Here is a 21,321-nt window from a genome sequence, read left to right as displayed (position 1 = left end):
TGATCTCAAAGAAATTAGCTTTTTGTTTTATCTCTTGAAATGTGTGCCTTATCAGCTCAGGTAGAACTCTCTAGCCTTCGGATCATAAAGCCATGTGGTGTCAAGACTTCAGTTTTAAGTGATTATCAGATTTTTCTGTCCGTTCCTTAAGTTATGCTAGTTTGGTTATGGTGGTGTTGTTCTTTTTGGTTATTTTCTTACATAGAAATAGGACGTTGAAGTTCCTCACTGGGAGGGACCTTTTGGTTCCTCGGGGCCATTCATTTTACAGATGAAGATGAGGCACAGAATAGATACCTCAGGTCATTGGTGTATCAAAATAGATTCCAATCTGAGTCCCAATTTTTTAGTGAGAATTTCTGATTAGATTTAAAGGGAAGTCACATAATCAACAGTAATATAGCCTCTTATGTTACTATATTTACTGATGACATTGGGAGTTTTTTATATCACTTCATTTTCTAAGTTTACACCTGTAAACTTTTCCTTCTTTTTAAGGCACAACCCAAATGTCTTCTATTTGCAGCCTTCCTTACCTGTTGACTCAGCACTATGGTCATCTTGTCTCCCCCAGGTCCTGTAATTCTCAGATTAACCTGCTAGTAAAGTGGTTTCTCCTTTACGCTATTTTCTTACAGTTAGTAGTTCAGTATCTACATTTCATCTCGTCCAGAGCTTATCTGTCTTAATAGATTGCTGCTTGTAGTTTGTTATTCTAAATCTGTTCCAAGTGAAGTCTTGGTCCCCACAAGGGATTAACAAATTTAATTGAAAATTAAATTGTGAAAATAAAATTTAAGTATAATGAATTTCAGAATTTTCTCTGTTCTGTTAGTAATAGAGCTCTCTTTAGTTTTAAAGGGGAATCAAGACTAGTAAACTTTAGGAAATCTATTACAGATTCATAGGAAACCTCAATCTTATGCTGGGCAAGACATTAAAAACTACATTATGTGATTATGACAAACTGGCTTGGTGTATATTTTAACATATTTCTTGGGAGACTGCTATGAGTTACTCCAGTTGACAGAATTGTATTTTTCATGGGTGCATTTGTGTTGGTTACGTGTATAACAGCTCAGAATTAAGGTTTGTAAGATTGTATTTCAACCACACTGCTCCCAATGATAGCTTCAGTGCTCAATTTTTAATCCTTTGTTTTTGAGATAGTGTTTTTAGTTTTAGTAACCAACTCTTGAATAGTAGAAGTACGTTTTTAAAAATCGAGAGCTTGGAATGGTGACACCCAGATTTGGGGCCATAAGTCCCCAAATTTAAAATTTCTGAATTAGAACATTGAATTTTTCTGGGTTTTAAAGCAGTAGTTCTAATAAGGAAATAATCACCTAGAGAGCCTTTTCAGCATATACTGGCTAGACCGTAGTCTGGGCCTGATGAGCACAGGCTCCATTGAGTCTCCTCGGTAACTGTGATGTGCATTCCAGTGCTTTCAGGCAGTGTTTTCAAACTTTTTTAGCCTCTGTCATGTTAAGGATTTCTATATCATGACCCAGATTCTGCATATTTACATACTGAAACAAAAATTTTAACGAAACAAAATTTACCATTATGTGAAATTGTGATTTTCTAAAATGCTGGTTCTCAGACAGAGTCTTGGCTAATGGTCTTGACCAGTATGAAAAACTTTGAGGGATAGAGGAACAGTTGGCTGCACTTTGGGTTAACAATGATTGAAACTAAACCATCTAGATCATTTAATTATAAATGTTATGAACTCCAAATCACCTGTAATTTGTGTTTGTTTTAGTGGTAGACGGAGGAGGAGCCCCTCCCCACCACCCACCAGAAGGCGCCGCTCTCCTTCTCCTGCCCCTCCTCCTCGAAGACGCAGGTCTCCCACACCACCACCTCGACGAAGGTATTTTATCAAATTGCTAGTTGTACCTGATGGGAGCAACTTTCTTTTCTCTTTCTTTCTTTCTTTTTTTTTTTTTTAAGGTTTGTTTGTTTTCGAGAGAGAGACAGTACAGACGGGAGAGGGGCAGAGAGAGAGAGGGAGACACAGACTTGGAAGCAGGCTCCAGGCTCTGAGCTGAGGCGGGGCTCGAACTCACAAACTATGCAATCATGACCTGAGCTGAAGTCAGGTGCTTACCTGGCTGAGCCACCCAGGTGCCCCTAAATGGTTATATTTTAAAGTGTGTGAATCACATGTCAGCAAAGATATTAAAAGGTGAAAAGATCACTCTATTTAGTGAACATAAAGGGGAAAATCCAAAGTTTACAGTGGTAAATTCTGTCAGATACCTTCTTAACTAAGGAATCCAAGTCAACCTGGTAACACATAGTGGCATTATATAATTCCCAGATACCTCTATAGTAGCCTTACCAATTCTACAGAACCTCAGTCTGATTTATTAGGATATATCAGACAAACCCAAATTGAAGGTTATTCTACAAGGTAAGTGACTAGTACTCTGTAAAAACATCAGTCATGAAAGAAAGGAATAGTCACATACTGGCAGAAACTAACGACGCTTGGTAACTAAATAGAATGTAGAATTCTGAATTTTGGAAACTGGGACAGAAAAGAGGCATTAGTGGGAAACTGGAGTTGTATTTTAGTTAATACCAAGTTAGTGCTATGGTTAATTTCATAGTTTTGATCATTTTTTTACGGTTTTGTAAGCTGTTAAGTGGCAAATCCATTATTTTTGTAGCTCTTCTGTAAATCAAAAATGGTTTCAAAATAAAAGGGAGGAGAGATTTATAATGACATTGCTCAGATACATGACCAAACAGTATGAGTGCCTGTTATATCCCAGGTAAGGTGCTTTAGGTGTTTTATATAAATCCTCTCTAGTCCTTGAGGCGGTCTTGTTTGGTAGGTGGTATTGTTCCCATTTTTCAAGTGAGGAAATGGAGGTGCCCATTACCATGTAAACCAAAAGGTGGTCTATTGTAAAGCTGACTGTAGGCAGGAAAATATTTTTAGCTCAAAGTCTGAACATTTCAGGAGCAAATCAGGCATTTGGAACAGAATGTCCTATTCAGGTCTAATTTTTAAAGAGGCATGTGAGGATTATGTAGGAAATAAGCATTAGGAGGAAGACCGGCTTGGACTTTCACAGGGATGCATTCTCCTAATAGGTAGACTTCCAGGGAACAGCGGTTTTTGAGACATAAAATCTAAGTCTGTCCTTGGCAGGATGAGGTAGGTGTAGGGATCTCTTTTAAAACTTGTGCAAGTGAACTCTCGTTATTAACACCAAATGCCAGTTCAAGAGGACACCACATAGAAGAGCTCTTTAAAGTGCAGATTTTCTGGGGCGCCTGGGTGGCTCAGTCGGTTAAGTGTGCGACTTCGGCTCGGGTCATGATCTCACAGTTTGTGGGTTTGAGCCCCGCCTCTCTTCTCAGAAAAAAACATTAAATTGATTCCATATGGATTATGTTAAATGATTTCTGACAATCTTTCATTCATTCCAAAAACCAAATTTCCCAATTAAGCAGAATCCTGTTTTATAGTCCTCCAGGATAAACAAACCCACTAAGTGATTTCTTTTCCTTTAAACGAGGATAAATTAAAAATGTGCTCTCTTGGGGCGCCTGGGTGGCTAGCTGGGTAAGTGCCCGACTTGAGCTCAGGTCATGATCTCACAGTTCATGGGTTTGAGCCCCTCGTCGGGCTCTGTGCTGACAGCACAGAGCCTGCAGCCTGGTTCGGATTCTGTGTCTTCCTCTCTCTCTGCCCTTCCCCTGCTCGTGTTCTGTCTGTCTCTTTCAAAAATAAATAAACATTAAAAAAACAAATGTGCTCTCTTTCCCTGGGGCTGACTGCAGTAGCACCATAACTGCTGGTTAGTTTTCTGTGTATTCTGTTGCCTTGTTCTATTGGACCTTCCAACTTAATGCTGTATTTTTCCTAGGACTCCTTCTCCTCCCCCCCGTCGACGCTCACCTTCCCCAAGAAGATACTCTCCTCCAATACAGAGGCGGTACTCTCCTTCTCCGCCTCCAAAGAGAAGAACGGCTTCTCCCCCTCCCCCTCCTAAACGAAGGGCATCACCATCTCCACCACCAAAGCGTCGGGTCTCCCATTCTCCACCTCCCAAACAAAGAAGCTCCCCAGTCACCAAGAGACGTTCGCCTTCAGTATCATCAAAGCATAGGAAAGGGTCTTCCCCGAGCCGATCCACCCGGGAGCCCCGGTCCCCACAACCAAACAAGCGGCATTCGCCTTCACCACGGCCTCGAGCTCCTCAGACCTCCTCAAGTCCTCCGCCTGTTCGAAGAGGAGCATCCTCATCACCCCAAAGAAGGCAGTCCCCATCTCCAAGTACTAGGCCTATTAGGAGAGTCTCCAGGACTCCGGAACCCAAAAAGACAAAAAAGTAAAAATATTCTATGCTTTTTTTGGTTAGGAACACTAATTTGCATAGCCTTTTATGTTTGGAAGCTTTTTTCCCTTTACTGAGAAATTACAGAAAATAAGCTGGTGGGAATACAGGCTTTTGAGGCAGGTTAAAGGTACTGTTCACAGATCCAGTTTGTGTTCTCAGTCTAGTTCCTTGTGGCCTACACTAAATGCTGCAGGGTTTTACTTGGTTCTTAAAGGGTTATCTGATGTATTGAGGGAATGTGTTTCCAAAACTGAACTCTGAAGGAATGCATAGAACCTTTCTTGTACATCCATATATGGCTGATAAAAGCCGTCTTGATTACAAGGAATTGCATTATTAATTTCATCTAGCAAGTAGTAACAGAATGGGTAGAGGATTATGGGACTTCAACTACTCTCTAGGAGACTTAGATGATACAGATTTGATATGTGTTAGAATCAACTAGCAAACTAAGTACTGTAGAATATTTAAAATTTTATGACTTGGTTATATAATGGCAGTGGGTTTTTTTTCCTCTTAGGAAAGACCTTTGTTCTTGGATACTAAATGTTTTGCTCTTCCCCTCTATTTCTAGGGCTGCCTCACCAAGCCCTCAGTCTGTAAGGAGGGTTTCATCCTCCCGATCTGTCTCAGGATCTCCTGAGCCGGCAGTTAAAAAACCCCCAGCACCTCAATCTCCTGTCCAGTCTCAGTCACCCTCTACCAACTGGTCACCAGCGGTACCGGTCAAAAAGGCTAAAAGCCCAACACCAAGCCCATCTCCAGCGAGGGTATGTGCCTGCCCTGTTATGTCTTTATAATTTTATGTGGTCACTTGGAAGCAAAGACAATTTTTTGGTTTTTGTGGCTCAGAACAACAGCCCTTTCTGAAGTTCAGACGGACTTCAAGGAAGCACAGGTTAAGTGGTGGTGGTTACATCATAGTCTGTGCTTAATAGTCTAGCCACCCATTAATGGACATTATGTCTAATACTGATAAATTCTGTAATTTCAGTAGTTAAAATTGGGCTGTATAGAAAATCTAGAATAACAGAACTACCCATAATTTTGTTATCAAGGAAAAAAATAGCTTCGTATTTCTGCTGTTTCTATACTGTTTGACACATTTAGGGATACTTAAGATCACAAAATCTGTAAAACTTTCAAAATTAGATCATGTGTGTTAGTATGGCTCCTTTTTCATCAAGGAAAAATACTAATGTTAACAATGGTTATATGTGAGAAGGGGAAACGATGAGTAATCTTAATTTTTCTTTACGTGTAGTCCTCTTCTTTTCCCTACAATAGAAAATACATTTCTATAACAAAAAGTGAACATTGCAGCCTGTGAATTACTAGCTGAAGTGGGAAGTGCTGTATCAGCCCACAGGGTCTTGTCTCTGGCAAGATGCTGAAACAAGAGTAACACTCTGCTTTTTACATTGTGAAATTTAAATGTCATTGGGATATTAAAGCATTGGCGTTCAAACTGTATTCTCTCCTCTGTGAGTCATTGATCTAGGACACATTTCTTTATTGTTGTGTAACATCCATGGTTGGATGTCCACCTTAATGGGGTTGACTGAATCATCTTACAGCCTAACTGAATGGATTGAGGGGTTTTATATAATCATTGTGAAATGTGAAATTTAAGGATTACAGGCTGGGTTCAGTGACAGCAGAACCTGCACTTAGCACGATTTTGTACAAACAGCTGTGACCGTGAGCAACGTGACGCAGGGCCACTTCTCTGTGGAGTTTTTTGGTCCGTACAGAACAGCACCATAAATGTGTTTCCTCTTTGCGCTTTTCTTAATAACATTTACTTTTCTCTAGTTCACTCTATTGTAAGAATGCAGTATATATTTAACATACAAAAAATGTGTTCATCGACTATGTCACTGATAAGGCGTCTGGTCTACATAGGCTGTTAGTAGTCAAGTTTGGGGGGAGTCCAAAGTTATGCGCAGATTTTCAACTATGTGGGGGAATCGATGCCTCTTAACCCCCACGTTGTTCAAGGGACAACCAGAGGCATTGACAAGCTTGCAGCCTCCATCCTGGAGATGGGAGAAGCTGTACGGTGGCTAGAGAACTAGCGTTCATACAAGTGTGTGTTTAGAGCAATAGCTGTATTTCTTCAAATCCTGATACCTGTTGGGCTCTTAACTGTGAATCGTTTACACATATACCCGTTTAATTCTTAAAACAACTTTCTCAGGGATTACTGAACCTATTTTAGGTTGGCAAAAAGGGCTCAGGAAAAGGCAATTTGTCAGATACTTAACAGGTCCAGGAGCCAGAATTAGCTTCTTCCTTTGCCCATGCTGCTTTTCTTTACATCTGGAGGAAGCCCCGGATCTCGGAAACCCACCTGCAGCTTGTGGTTTGGAAACTTGGTTTAATGTGAGGTTAGCTGGAGGAAATCATAAGGAATCCGTTCCTTCAAGGTCCATCCTGACTCTTAACAATCTGTGAAGAACATCTTTGCTTTCATTGTGGTTCTCCTCTCTGGAAATATTTTTCTTGGTAGGAATGGTCCTTGGGCTTTTCCAGTCCCCAAGACCTTAGGAAATTCTGAGATTTATCCATTTAGTTAATGCCTTGAGGAAACAAAATGTTAAGTTGGCCAAAATTGTAGTCAGATTGATTTTAATTTTGTTACTTTTTGGGTTTCTAGAATTCAGACCCAGAAGGAGGTGGAAAGAAAAAGAAGAAAAAGAAGGACAAGAAACACAAAAAGGATAAGAAGCACAAGAAGCACAAAAAACACAAGAAGGAGAAGGCCGTGGCGGCAGCCGCTGCGGCTGCTCTAACCCCTGCAGCCGTTGCTGCGCCCACAACCACATCAGCACAGGAGGAGCCGGAGGCGGAGCCCGAGCCTAAGAAGGTGTGTACGGACACTGCCGTGCAGTTTATACACATGGCGAAATCATTGATTTCAAGGAGCTGGGGGGGGCCCACAAGAGAGAGAGAAGCCGAGCTCAAGCTCACGAACTGAGATCATGACCTGAGCCGAAGTCAGATGCTTAACTAACTGAGCCACCCAGGCGTTCTAAATAGTTTTTTACAGTAATGGACTAGTTTGCTGTTAGTTAGCTCTCTTCTGATCTATTTTCTTGACAATCTACCAAGAATAGCAATTTGCCAAGGCTAAGGAGAAGAATATGAATGGCTACCAAAAGCTTAATGTATATTTTAAAAATAACTTTGAAGTATAATTAATGTGCCATTCATCCATTGAAAAGTATGTGATTCAGAAGCGCCTGGTTGGCTTAGTTCATAGAGTATGCAGTTCTTCATCTCAAAGGTTGTCAGTTTGACCCCCGCATTGTGTGCAGAGATTACTTAAAAATAAAACTTTTAACGTTTCTTTTAGTTTATTTTTGAGAGAGAGAGCATGAGTGGGGGTGGGACAAAGAGAGGGGAACAGAAGATCAAAGTGAGTTCTGTGCTGAGAGCACCAAACCAGATGTGGGGCTTGAACTCACTGCAACACCATGACCTGAGCCAAAGTTGGACGCTCAACCAACTGAGCCACTCAGGTGCCCCAAAAATAAAACAAAAAAGAAAGAAACTGTACGATTCAGGGGTTTTTAGTGTATTCATAGAGTGGTGCAGCTGCTGCCACAAGGTGGCTCTGCCCTGTGCTCCACACCTTTCCGCCAGTGTCTCAGTGTGACTCCTCTGGTTCTAGGAGACCGAAAGCGAGCCTGAAGACAACCTCGACGACTTAGAAAAGCACCTGCGTGAAAAGGCGCTGAGGTCGATGCGGAAGGCTCAAGTGTCCCCACAGTCTTAGGTGGGAATGTGTGTTATGATGTACATTTTATTTGGTTTGTACGCAATTCAATTTCAAAATTGCTAAAATGTGTTTGAGCTTTAGACTATAACATTTGTTGTAATAATTGCTAGGTTGAAGTTCACCATGTAAAAAAAAGGGCATGGATTTACATTGCAAAAGGTGTCCACAGTGTATTAGTGACATTCTTTCATTGACAGCTGACATAAATTCATTTAGAGTGAAATATTTTAAGCCAAAAAAAATCCCCTTTTTAAAAAAGGGGGTTTCAATATTGTTGGCATTCTTATGGTTTCTTTAAAGGCCTTGGCTATTCCCAGAGGTTTTCCTTTCTTTTCTTTCTCTTTTTTTTTTTTTTTTTTTAATTTTTTCTCATTTGAGTCTTAGCAACCATTTAAGTTATGATGCTTCCAACCTTGTGTGGTTTGCAAGCTAGCCCAGAAATAAGACCACTGTCGAACTACCACAAAAGTATAAATGAATATTTTAATGCCACAATCTTTCCTGTTGCCTGTGGAGTCTCTGCTGAAATGAATCCGGATTCGAGCTCTAGGAGGAGACGGAAAATGAAAGCATGTTGTTTGCCAGGACACTGTGGGTTTATATGGCTGTGTAACAAGCTGATTTGGAACACTGGAATTTCATTCTATTCTGTTGTGTTTTTTTTGTAAAGGCAATTAACTAGTCCCAGGAAGGATCCTTCAGTTATATAAAAGTTTGTTTTATGAAATGTCACGGCTCCATTCATAATTTTGTCTTGTTCTTCCAACTGGTATACACAACTTTCAGAGCTCTCTCGTATTTGGAAGGCTGGAAGGGCCCAGACTTTGAAATAGTGTCTTGTTTTCACTGTTTTTGTTTTTGTTTTTTTTTTTTTAACTAAAGCTATATAAAGCTTGTGGATTAAACAGAATAAATTTCTAAATTTAAAAACGTTGGCCACTCACTTTTACTTAACCGTCTCAGTACTGCGGGAACCCACCTATTTAAACAAATCTTACAGTTTAGCCTATGTTTTACTCTCTTGGCACCTTTGACACACTGAGGGTTGAGCAAGGGAAGTAAAAGGCGGTAAAGTTATTAATTATTCTGCCATCTTTATTTTAATTGATCTGGTAAGTGCTCTGAAGGGAAAGTGTATAAATGGACAGGACAGAATTGACTGGGCACTTCAAGCAGAGCAGTATCTATGTATGCCCACACATAGGAAATGCCTCCACCTTTTAACTTCTGGAGAACGCCGTGGGATGGTTTCTACCTGAACGACATGATCATAAAGGGGCTATTTTTACAATGGGTGTTTGGAGTAATTTGTGAAGAGGCAAAAGCTTAATTTACAAAGCTACTTCTTTAGTGAACTTAAAGTCTGATAACAGGATATGTGTGTGTGCTGTAACAAGTCTTAGGATCTTCCACGTGACTTCCTTTTGATTTTATAATTCTGTTATTTAAGGAAAGTGCACAATATATAGTTTCTAAAGTGGTCGTTGATGACTTAATCCCTTCCAATGTGAGCTAGCTGGTGAGCATCACTTGGGTACTTATACCTATGGAGCCAGCCATTCCTTCCTTCAATCCATTTATTCGATTTTTCCATTCATTCAGTATGCCCTCATTCCTCCACTTGATGAAATGGCTCGGGAAGGTCAGCAGTAGCCTCTATTCTGCCAAACTGAAAGATCGGTTCTTGATCCTTTACTGGTCCCTAACTGGATTTGGCTCAGTCATTCAGGCCTTTGTTGAAAGGCTGCACTTGGCTTCTAGGAGACAACACTGGTTTCCACCTAGTTGTGCTCCCGTCTCACTAGTTGGTCCTTTTATATCTAATGGCTCCTTTCAAATGCAAAGTGATGGAAATTTGTCTTTGCCCTTGGTGGATCTCTCTACATTTAATCCCTCATCCCTAGACTGTAAACGTCATCTTTCTGTTGGTTTACCAATTACATTCTAGTCTGAATTCCTCTCTGACCTAGACCCCATCCAGCTACCTACTTGTTAACTCAATTTGGAGGTCTAAAAGTGATACTGAACATATCCGAAATAGACATTTTTTTGATACCATCCTCTGATCTTATCCCCACCTTATCTCGGTCCATGTCGCCTTCATTTACTCAAAGTTTGAGTTAGTACTGTTAGTAGCTGTATTGTTTGCTCTCCAGTATTGACGCACACAAAGGCCATTCCATTCCCAGTGACCCAAGTCAGATCATAGTAGCGTTCAAAGCCCTCTGATAGCTTTCTGCCCCCGAGTAAAATCCAGATCTTCCCTGTGGCCTGCAAGGCCTGACACACTGGGTTGAATCTGCTTTGGCAACCTCGTCACCACCCTTCAGTGATGGATGTGACCCATCAGAGTTGGTTTCTCTTTCAGAACCTTCATACCCACTGTTCCTTCATCCTGGGAGACACTGCTCCTGACCTTGTGGCTTATTTCCTTACGTGGTTTTCCTCAGTCTTCCTGAACTCCCCTTCTTTGTTTTCACGTATAGCAATTATTAGTACCTGAAGTGATATGCTTCTGGTCCCTGGGAACTTTGGTCTTGTTCGTGACCGTATTCCCAGTGCCTGCTACACAGAAGCACAAGTATCTGATGAACAGATGAATGAATTGAATCGACTTCTCTCTGCACCTGCCAGGTGCAATGAGGGTTTGAGGTAAAGAAGATCAAAAGATAGTGATTGCTCCCCTCAAGGAGTATTTGCTTGCTGGGACTGTAACGGTGCAAACAACTTGTAGTGGACAGAACATCGCATAGACTGGTAGACCAAGGTTTCAACCATAACTTTCTCTGTAACCTTGATCAAGTTATACTTGACCTAAGTGCTGCCATTTCCTCTTCTGTATGAGGGAGTTAACAGTGGAATCTACCTCAGAGTGGTTTCAAGGTCTTGTTTTAATATATTAGTTGATACATATAATGCAATGATAGCACAAAGAGAGGGTCCCCGTTTTTTTAGCTAATAACGTATCCATTTAGTAATGGCAAATTGTAGTTTGCTCATCTACAAGAGATTTTAACCGATCACAGCCCTATTCAGTGCAATTTTTGTTGTAACTCCACATAAAATTTCCTATTTTAAGGTGTACAACTCCTTGGTATAGAGCATATTCATAAAGTTGTGCCAACTACCACCACTGTCTATTCCAGAACATTTTCATTGTTTTACAAAGAAACCTGCTGCCCAGTAGCATTCGCTTCCCATTCTCCTGACAGTCCCCTCATCCCCAGCCCCTAACAACTACTTTCCTGTGTATAGATCCCTCTATTCTGGACATTTCCTCGGAATCTTACAAGATGTGGCCCTTTGTGTCTGGCTGCTTTCGTTTAGCATGTTTTATGTTTTTGTTTTTTTTAATTTTTTTAAATGTTTCATTTCTGAAAGAGAGACAGCATGAGCAGGGGAGGGGCAGAGAGAAAGGGAGACACAGAATCTGTAACAGGCTCCAGGCTCTGAGCTGTCAGCACAGAGCCCAACATGGGGCTCAAACCCATGAACCGTGAGATCATGACCTGAGCTGAAGTTGGACGCTTAACCGAATGAGCCTCCCAGGCGCCCCATCATTTAGCATAATGTTTTAAGGTTCAGTGTGATGGTGCTTTTTTTTTTTTTTTTTAAGTTTGTTTATTTTGAGAGAGAGAATCATAAGCAGGCTTCACATTGTCAGTACGCAGAGCCGGACACGGGGCTTGATCCCACAAATCGTGAGATTATGACCAAAATCAAGAGTCAGACACTCACCCGACTGAGCCACCCAGGCACCCCAGTACATCTTTTTTTTTTTTTCCCCCAAATGGTATTCTCTTATGTGGTTATATCACATTTTGTTCATCCCTCAATCAGTTGGACGTTTGGGCTGTTTCCACTTTCAGGATATTAAGAATAAAGCTGCCAAGAACATTTGCATGTTAAGTTTTTATGTGGACATGTTTTCTCTTGGGCATATATACCTGGGAGTGGAATTGCTGGATCATATGGTAACTTAACTTTTTTAGAAACTGCTAGAGCTTTCCAAAGTGGCTGCACCATCTTACATTCCTACCAGGAGTGTATGAGAGTTCCAATTTTTCCACATCCTTACCAGCATTTGTTACATGTCAGTTGATTATAACAGCCTAGTGGGTGTGAAGTGGTATCTCCCTGTGGTTTGGTTTGCATTTCCCTGATGGCTGTGACGTTGAGCATCTCTTCATTTGTTAGTATACCACAGCAGCCTTTTAAGCTGATTCATATCTGCATGAGAAGTTTTCTGGGATTTCTGTAGGTTTGGATCCAGAACTCAGGGTCTATAGAGGTAGCGCTAATAATTCATTTGTAAAGTGCTTTGTCTGCGCAGGTTGGGGCTGGAGGACCATGGACAAACAAAAAGTAGTTCCCTTTTTATAAAGAAGATCAGGAGACTCAGAGTGTGACTTAAGGTAAAGAGTAGATGCAGGTCTAGTTAATATTGTCCTTCCCGGGGCACCTGGGTGGTTTAGTTGGCTAAGCGTCCGGCTCTTGGGTTTGGTTCAAACTTTTTAAAAAAATATCATCCCTCCTACCGTCCGATAAAGAACTCAATATTTTTCTCAGTAGATCCGTCCAGTGTATCGTAAGAGGTTTTTGCCAAGATCCCCTTTTATTTCAGGTGTATCAGAGGGGAGGGGCAGCCAGCATGCTCCCAAGGTTCCCGAGGGAGGCGGCGTATGTGTAGAGGGCTGTGGTTTCTGCCACCCGGATGGAGCAGTCATAAACCCTCCCGTGGCAACTACTTTAAGGAAGCGTTTTGGAGACTGCAGGTTGAGAGCTAGTAGGGGGTTATAATTTTACAATCACTGGATCACAACCAGCATTAAAAAAAAAAAATAGTAAACTTGGCTGTGAATTGTAGCAGGCTAAGTATTGTTTTGTGCCGTGTGTCTGTTCCCACGCGTGCATATGTATGTGTGACTGGGCTACAACGTGAAATGTAGTCTAATTCATAGTCCACGAAATGGAAAGCCACCGCCTCGCGCCGATCGTCTGGGCCACCAGTTTTTAACCTGTCCCGCGGCACCCTAAGTGGGGGGATTTACGGTTCAGATTTTCTCTAAATCGCGGCTGCTGGTTTTAAACTACCTTTGTGGGAGGAGTGAGAGATGATCAAGGTAAGCCTTGCAGGTGCTTGACTCTAATATGTCGATATCTAGGTACGTACAGATACATACTCTCTTTCTTTTAACTTTGGGCTTTTCCGTTGGGTTCTGTTTGGATAAAGGGATCTGCAACCCCAAACCGTGTGAAAGCCACCCATGTAGCCTAGCCCTTGTCTTCTACAGAAAAAGTCCACAAGGAGGAACACCCTGCCCCAGGGTCCCGCACATCGGAGTAAATATGCTCCCCCAGGTCCTTTCCCCTTCATCTCACTGCCTCACCTGGGGGCTGTTAATGGCACCCATCTTGATACTGTGATGGGAGGAAGCAGATCCAGGGAGATGAGCCAAGTGCCTCAGAAGCAGGGGTGGAGCAGACTTTGGTGCGCATGGGGTACGGTGAAGGGAAAATCCCCATCTGGACACATACGCGACTTCGTGAATCCCAAGAGTCCAACGTCTGTTCTTCCAAGAGCCTCCCTAGGGCACAACCAGGCAGGGACCCTTCTGGAGTTTTAAGCAGGGAGGTGTTGGCCTACATCGCCAGCACAACCCCGTGGGAGGTAGTAAGTCTAGCTGGTCTCAGCCCCACCTGGAGGGAGAAGCCCACCCAGACCGGTGGCATCTACCCGAGCAGCCAGCGTTTGCCGAGCACCTGCCAGGTCCTCAAGGCCGGGTCAGGGCTCCTATCCTGTGATCGCCCACTTCCATTCTCTTGTCTTTCTCTTGCTATTCTCTGGAATGTCGTCTCTCGTCTCCTAATGTCCAAATCGTTTTTGGAGTTAGGAATGCATTTAAGATGATGTTTTCTAATTAGAAGGAAAATATATGCTGACTTCACAGAGGATTTGGGAAACAAAAATAGAAAAAAAAATTGTTGGCAATCCTACCATCTAATAGAATCAAGGCCATCAGTGTCAGGTCAAGTTCTCTCCTTGACTACACCCAGCACCCAGTGAGCTTCCCTCCTCTAAGATATGGAACAAACCAGGCTTTTTTCTTAACTATATATAAGTACATATCAGGTTCATACCATATATACTTAATTTTTAATAATCGTTTTTTTTTTTTTCATGGGGCATATCATAAACTAAAATTGCAGAGTCCATTATAAATGTGTCCTATAATCAGGACATTTATTTGGAAATTAGATAAATCCCCCTGTGCCCACAGCAGAACACAGCTATACTTCTCCCTTTTGTATACTTCTTACCTAGTGATTTAAGAAGATTTTTAGATGCCTGTCTTTATTTAAACCCTTAGCTCTATAGGAAAACTGGTAATGATAGTAGGCCCCTTCAAGGGTTTGGGAGAGGATTAACATGAACAAAATGTGGTCCCTGCCCCCATTGGAGCTCAAGGCATGTGACAGGAAAGGGGTGGGAACAGAGGGCCAGTCAGGTGATGATAAAACCATATGACTGGAGACAGGACCCAGACAGCAAGGCGGGTGCAGAAATGGCACAGGAATAGTGTTCTGCAGACAGCTTCACCATGGCCATGGGGACCGGGCAGGTACCTTCACCCCCCTCAGCCTCCGTTTCCTCTTGTGTAAGTTGGGCACAGATTCAGTAAGACGACACATGGGAAGGGCTCAGCCTGTGGCTGGCTGGCACATCAGGACTTCACCAATGGGAGTTAGGCCTTGTTTGATCAAATCCTGGGGGCTGGCGTAGGGTTCATTACCATCTCTTACATTATGCGCCCCATTCATTTGTAAAGATACATCGTGATCTCGGAGAATTTACAACGTAGAGGGGAAAAAAGTTCTTAACGTCGTTTCACATTCTGTACAGTCTTACAGTGCCCAGAAGGGTCTGCAACGCTGAGCAAGGGTTCCTGACCCAGCCCTGCGACACTCATGTGTCCCTCAACCTCGCATCCATCTCCGGGTCTCTTAACGCCTGTTTCAGCGGCTTTCTAACATTCTTCCACCAGGTGGCGCCCCGGTCCCAGGTGCCTGCAGCGGGAGCAGACGCCCTGGAGGTGAATCCTTGCTCCCACTCTTTTCCCTTCCCCGCCAACCCTGTCTTTCTTCCTGGCCGCGGGAGGCCCCAGTGCTCAGAGGCTGACTGCCGGGTCAGTTTGAGTGGATCCCCAGGGCCTGGCATAGACAAGGCACTCATTTGGTGAAAGGGTTAGCGAACAAGCTCCATTGTTCTGAGCCTCGGTTTCCTCACCTGTGAAATGGGGCTAATAATAGTATTTACCTCCTAAGGTTGTGAGGATTGAAGGAGACAGGACATGCAAACAGGCTTAGTCTCAGCAAATACGTCTTTCATTTTGTTTTCATGTACACCTATGGCTAGCTCGTGCTTGAAAGTTCTCCTTTAGGGGCGCCTGGGTGGCTCAGTCCGTGAAGCATCCAACTTCAGCTCAGGTCATGATCTCATGGTTTGAGGGTTCAAGCCCCACATCAGGCTCTGTGCTGACAGCTCAGAGCCTGGAGCCTGCTTCGGATTCTGTGTCTCCCTCTCTCTGCCCCTCGCCCGCTTGCACTGTGTCTCTTTCTCAAAGATAAACAGACATTAAAACAAAAAAAAGTGAGAGCAAATTGCATTCTGATTCCTAAAACGTGCATGCACTGGCCTTGGGCTTAGCTCTGTCTCTGTCTCTTGGAGCCTCAAAGAACATTTACTCCCTTTTCCAAATGACTCATCTCAGCCGTGCACACGTGTATTGCCTGCGTGCCCAGCACTGGGGTTACCAAGGCAAAGACACGACCATAGTTTCTTCCTTTGGGGGTGCCTCTTGGTCTGGCCAGGGCAAGAGACAATTGAGCAGTAGTGAGCACTCGGTGAATATTTTGAATAATAGGACTTATTTATCAAATCTTCACTGCACCGCATTTCCGTCTTCCACCTGTGTTCCTGGGCACCCCAGCCCCATTTTACAGATGAAGGAACTGAGGCAACGTAGGTCACATAAGCTGGTGAGCAGTAGCACCAGGATTTGGATCCTGCCTGACTCCAGAGCCCACACCTCAACTTCCAAGCCATGCTACCCCCACACCCTGGAGGATGCTCAGGGGCCTGTGGGGAATTTCCTGTTCCTGAGCATTCCACCACCACTGCCTTGACATCAGGGCTATTACGCAGCTTCCCAGATCGGTTCCCGGTCTCTCCCGCCCTCAGAGCCATGTTCAGCCCTGCTGGAAGCCCGTGTGACTGGGTGACGGTGGTAGCACCTCCAGTTCCAGGGTGGGCTCAGAGGGCTTAGGCCAAGCCACACGTCACCACACTCCCCAGTGACAACAGGGGACACTTAAGCCGCAGCCAGTGATTTGTCCAGAGGAGTAGCTGGGCCTGCTTTCCCGGACAAGCTGGGGCGGCGATATGAGGGCAGAAGCGCAGTCATTGCCAAAAGAGGATTCGTTTTGAGGATGAGGCCCGCATACAGAGGAAGGTGGAGCCCAGAGACTTCGCAGGGGAAATGGAAGCCAGTCCGTGGTGTTATCACTTACCCAACTATTGTGCAACAAATCACTCCACATGGTTGAGGGTCAGGAATTAGAAGAGGCCTAGATGGGCGGTTCTGGCTCAGGGTCTCTCATGAGTTTGTAGGGAGAGGTCAGTTAGGGCCACACTCCTCTGAAGTCTTGACTGGGGCCAGAGGATGCATTTCCAAGATGGCGCACCCCCACGGCCGCGGGCAGGAGGCCTCGGTTCCTCACCAGGAGGTCCTTTCTGAGGCAGACGGCTTCCACCAGAGTGAATGATGAGAAAGAAAGAGGCAAGTGCCTTTTATGGTCCGCTCTCCGAAGTTGTGTACTGTCATTTCCACTTCTTTTCTAGGCTCTAGTGACTTAAGTCCAGCCCACAATTCAAGGACCGGATAATTAGGCTTCCTTTGAAGGGAGTGTCAAAGGACTAGTTTTAAATCATTGCGATGCTAACACATGAGCTGCTGGGTCAGCTCATACCTGAGAACCGTTCTCGAACTTTCTGATACATACTACTTAGGTAATTAGTTCATTAGTATTAGTTAAGTCCCCTTATTGGTTAAGCTAGTTTGGGTTTTCTGATCCATGCAAATGAAAGAGCCCTAATTAATACCCCGAGTGCCTCACGGGAAGTACTTTTATCTTCCTCATCTCCTCTAAATCTGCCTTGTTTGGCTGTGTCCCTCTGAAGTGCAGTGGTGAGAGCTGGGCCCAGGCTCCAGGAGACGAAGGACAGCCCCTTCGTGCCTTTGGTCCTTTATCCTACAACAGAGTACGTGCTCCCTGACCCTGACCACGGGGAAGACGCTCTGGGAAAACCACGCTGTTCTCCTGACTCCTGACCCAACATAATTCATCCTTCCATTTGGTGCTTCTGTTAAGACATGACTTTTACACCCTGGATTTGCCCTTAAACATCTGGCAACAATCTCCAGGTTTCTCCTGGTCAGTCTTCTTTAGGGGAGGGAGACAGAGGAATGACAAGAATTCTAGACCCGTCTCCACCCTGCCTTGCTGTGTGTCCGTGAGCAAGTCCCTGCACCTCTCTGGGCCTCAAGGTTCTCTCCCTTACGAAAGTAGATTGGAATTCACGTGTCTGAGATGCTTTAAGATCTTAGCTCCCTTCCGTCCAAAGGAGACGGGAAATATGAGGAAGCGTCACTTCAGACAGTCGGGTTTTGTGTGGTGATTCACGTCACGGCCGAGAGAAAGCCACACACCGCATGCCCTACACCATCTGCCATCCCACCGTATCCTGGGCAGCCGGTGAGGACCCGGGACGAGGCAGAGAGTCGCAGGCCAGACATGGTTTCACCTCCAGGGCCTGGGATAAAACAGCCACTGTCATTCATTGAGTGCCTTGTGCCCACCACGTGCCAAGTGCCTCATGTGTGACCCTCGTGTTCACTCTCACGTCAACCCTAATGGGTGGTTACTATTATTACCCATTTTTACAGATAAGGAAACTGAAACCCGGAGGGTGAAGGAACTACAGAACATGCAGCAAAAGGAAGCAGTGGAGTCCGTGCTTTGCACCCCGTGATGCTCCCTCTCGGTATTTACAGGGGCCCAAGGGTAGGAATCGGCCGGAGCAGAGCTAGGCCGCAGCCTTAGGGTCTCCAACAAACTCTGAGCCCTGGCTTAGTCCGCGGCCAGGACAAACCGTGCATCGCTGTGGGCCTCGGTTTTCTTATCTGTGAAATGGGGATAAGGATTCTTACCTGAATCGTGGGGATTGGGGAGGAACATTTTTAGTGAAGAAGGATGTGAGCATTCCTTGGGGACTGCAAAGAGTTGTCTAAATGTCAGAGACCATTGTTTTCCTCAATCTCAGCCGAGGAGCTGGAGCAGGAAGTGGGCAGGCTCACCAGGGCGGGCCGAGCGACCCGGAGGGGCGGAAACAGCCTGCACACATGAAGTCCCCGGGAGAGAGAAGCCAGGGCAGGATGGAAGGCCAAAGCCCTGGGTGCTTATCTAGAACTTTCCCTCCATTCCAGGGCCCTCTAGGGGAAGGGAAACTTCTGGACTGTCACCACTGAGTTCCAAGCGTTCCAGAGGGCTCACTGGTGAAGAAATCTGTCATCGCCTGACCCAGCATCAGCCTTAGAAAGGCCTGGATGGGTTGGCTATACAACCCCCTCAGCCCCTGTCTTTGCCCTGCTCTGGTCTCACTGACCAGGACCCAGCCTCAGATCCGGCCCCCACGGCCCGTCCTACCAAGAGAAACCAGACCCCGGCAGGGAAGACCCACTTCCCAGCCCTCTGGAGGGGCGGATTTGGGGTGAGGGTGCCTGGGCTCCAGTTCCGGTTCAGTCCCTTCCCCCCTCTGGGCCTCAGTATCTGCAGTGTGAAATAAGGAGCCGTAGCTCGAAGGGACTGGCATACCGCGGTCCTGGGGCCTGAGCCTCGTCCTGGGTTCACACAATAGCCACCTCCCACACCTGTGCTGACCCTCGCTCCCTCTTCCTGGGCTGTTGGAGAAGCAGTTTCTTTTTTTATTATTAAAATTTTTTTTAATGTTTATTTTTATTTTTGAGAGAGAGAGAGAGAGAGAGAGAAAGAGGGAAGGAAACAATCTGAAGCGGGCTCCAGGCTCTGAGCTGTCAGCACAGAGTCCAACTCGGGGTTCGAACCCACAAGCTATGAGATCATGACCTAAGCAGAAGTCGGAAGTCGGACACTTAACCGGCTGAGCCACCCAGGTGCCCCCAGTTTGCATTTTCTAGAATTTTATGTAAACGGAAGCCTACAGTATGTGCTCTCTTTTGTCTGACTTCTTGTACTCAGTATAATTACTTTGAGATTCCTCTCTGTTGGCACACGTATCAGTGGCGTATCCCTCTGTAATGCTGAGTGGTATTCTGTCGCATGGAAATGCCAGTTTCTTCATCCATTGATCTGTTGAGGGCAGCTTGCATTGTTTCAGTTTTTAGCTATTATTATAAATGAAGCACCTAGAATGTTCCTTCACATGAGGTTTTATCTAAAGAGTTGCACTATAGAAAAGGGAAGGAAGGAAGGAAAGAAAAGAAAGAAAGCGTGCCTGGGTGGCTCAGTCAATTAAGTGATTGACTTCAGCTCAGGTAATGATCTCACGGTTCATGGGTTCAAACCCTGCATCGGGCTCTGTGCTGACTGCTAGCTTAGAGCCTGGAGCCTGCTTTGGATTCTGTATCTCCCTCTCTCTCTGACCCTCCCCTGCTCATGCTGTCTCTCTCTCTCTCAGAAATAAAAACATTAAAAAGAAATTTTTCAAAGGTGTCTGGGTGGCTCACTCGGTTAAGCGTCTGACTTTGGCTCAGGTCATTATCTCATAGTTTGTGGGTTCGAGCCCTGCATTGGGCTCTGTGCTGACAGCCAGCTCAGAGCCTGGAGCCTGCTTCAGATTCTGTATCTCTCTTTTTCTCTGACCCTCCCCTGCTCACACACTCTCTCTCTCTCTCTCAGAAATAAATAAAACATTAAAAGAAATTTTTTAAAATTTTTAGAAAGCAAGCAGGCAAGAAAGCAAGAAGGAAAGAAAAAGAAGTTGGGCGAGATGATCCCTGAAGTCACAGGCTTTGAAGGAGCTGGAAGGTGTACGTGGCCAAGCTAGGGAGTCAAGGATGAAGGGAGCGGCTATGGCCAAGCTGCTCACTGGTGCCAAGCACCTGACCACATTTGCTCATTTGATCGCATCTGGGAGGCAGGTGCCACTGTTATTCCCAGTTTACAGACCAAACAGCTGAGACATAAGGCAGTGAATGTAACTGTCTGATGACACATCTTGGCCAGGGCACAGCTGTGACTCAGACCCAAGGTCTGGCTCCCTCTGAGTCCAGCCTCCTAGCCACCGCGTGTCTGTGAAGAGCAGCAGCACCGGGCCCCTGGCTTACTTTGGTTCACTGTGTGCTTGGGGGTGACAGCTGCGTTGGCGATGCCCGGCTGGCCCCATGGGGAACACCCAGCCAGGCTGGGAGGCATCCTGGGGGGCTGAGGCCAGACCAGCAGGAGAAAGTGAGTCAGCCAGGCTCCCCAGAGGCACCTGGTCCTGGGCCTCGCGGAAAAAAAACCCAAGAGGGAGCCTCTGGTTTTGCAGAGAGGCCCTTGCACTTTTCACACACGTGCCCGCCTATAATGTTTATAGCAACCGTGAGGTGGGAATTATCATCTCCATTTTATAGATAAGAAAACTGAAGCTCAGGAGAGTCTATCTGTTAGGATTCTGTCAACGTCAAGTAACAGATAAGCCCACCCACATGGTTTATACGATAAAGACTTATCTGACAAAACCCGCAAAATTCTAGATTTGGCGAATTCCAGCTCGGTAATCCAGGGACTCCGCAGGCCGTCAGGACGGCTCTTACTCTCTGCGAGCTCCTTTCTTGGCGCCTTGGCCCATCCCTCTCTCACAGTAGCCAAATGGCTGCAAAGGTGCCAGGGACCCACGATGGCATCCGGAGGCAAGCACGAACTCTCTCTTCCCTGTTACCCATTTTAAGAGATGTGAGACCCTCCCAGCGCTCCCCGCAGACTTCCTCTCGCTTCCCATTGGCCAGAATTCTCTAAACCAACCTTTGGGTAAGGGAACAAGACCTCTTCTGGAGCAGGGGTGGAGGTGGGGGGTAAGGGGGTAGGGTGGTG

At 45.0% G+C, this 21,321-nt stretch overlaps 1 protein-coding gene and 1 long non-coding RNA gene across 6 annotated transcripts in view; one reads left to right on the top strand and one right to left on the bottom strand.

The window, feature by feature from the left end:
* Positions 1–8,875, top strand: part of SRRM1 (serine and arginine repetitive matrix 1) — a 32,754-nt gene extending 23,879 nt beyond the window's left edge. For all 5 annotated transcript variants that reach the window (XM_077775831.1, XM_077775829.1, XM_077775830.1 and 2 more), the window contains 5 exons: positions 1,769–1,879; positions 3,891–4,355; positions 4,939–5,134; positions 7,024–7,233; positions 8,041–8,875. In XM_077775831.1, the coding sequence (XP_077631957.1) occupies positions 1,769–1,879; positions 3,891–4,355; positions 4,939–5,134; positions 7,024–7,233; positions 8,041–8,145 (1,087 nt within the window). In that variant the 3' untranslated portion in view covers positions 8,146–8,875. The remainder of the gene's footprint in view (positions 1–1,768; positions 1,880–3,890; positions 4,356–4,938; positions 5,135–7,023; positions 7,234–8,040) is intronic.
* LOC144241281 (uncharacterized) overlaps positions 1–17,167 on the bottom strand; it is a 39,539-nt gene extending 22,372 nt beyond the window's left edge. The window contains exons 1-2 of the long non-coding RNA XR_013338006.1: positions 16,720–17,167; positions 13,539–13,736 (exon numbers count right to left, since the gene is read on the bottom strand). This is a non-coding gene — a long non-coding RNA (uncharacterized LOC144241281). The remainder of the gene's footprint in view (positions 1–13,538; positions 13,737–16,719) is intronic.
* Positions 17,168–21,321: the final 4,154 nt, after the last annotated feature.

Source organism: Crocuta crocuta, unplaced genomic scaffold (assembly GCF_008692635.1).
Source record: "Crocuta crocuta isolate KB4526 unplaced genomic scaffold, BGI_CrCroc_1.0 scaffold127, whole genome shotgun sequence".
NCBI lineage: Eukaryota > Metazoa > Chordata > Mammalia > Carnivora > Hyaenidae > Crocuta > Crocuta crocuta.
Note: the sequence above shows the minus strand (reverse complement) of the source record. Positions and strands in the feature narration are given on the sequence as shown.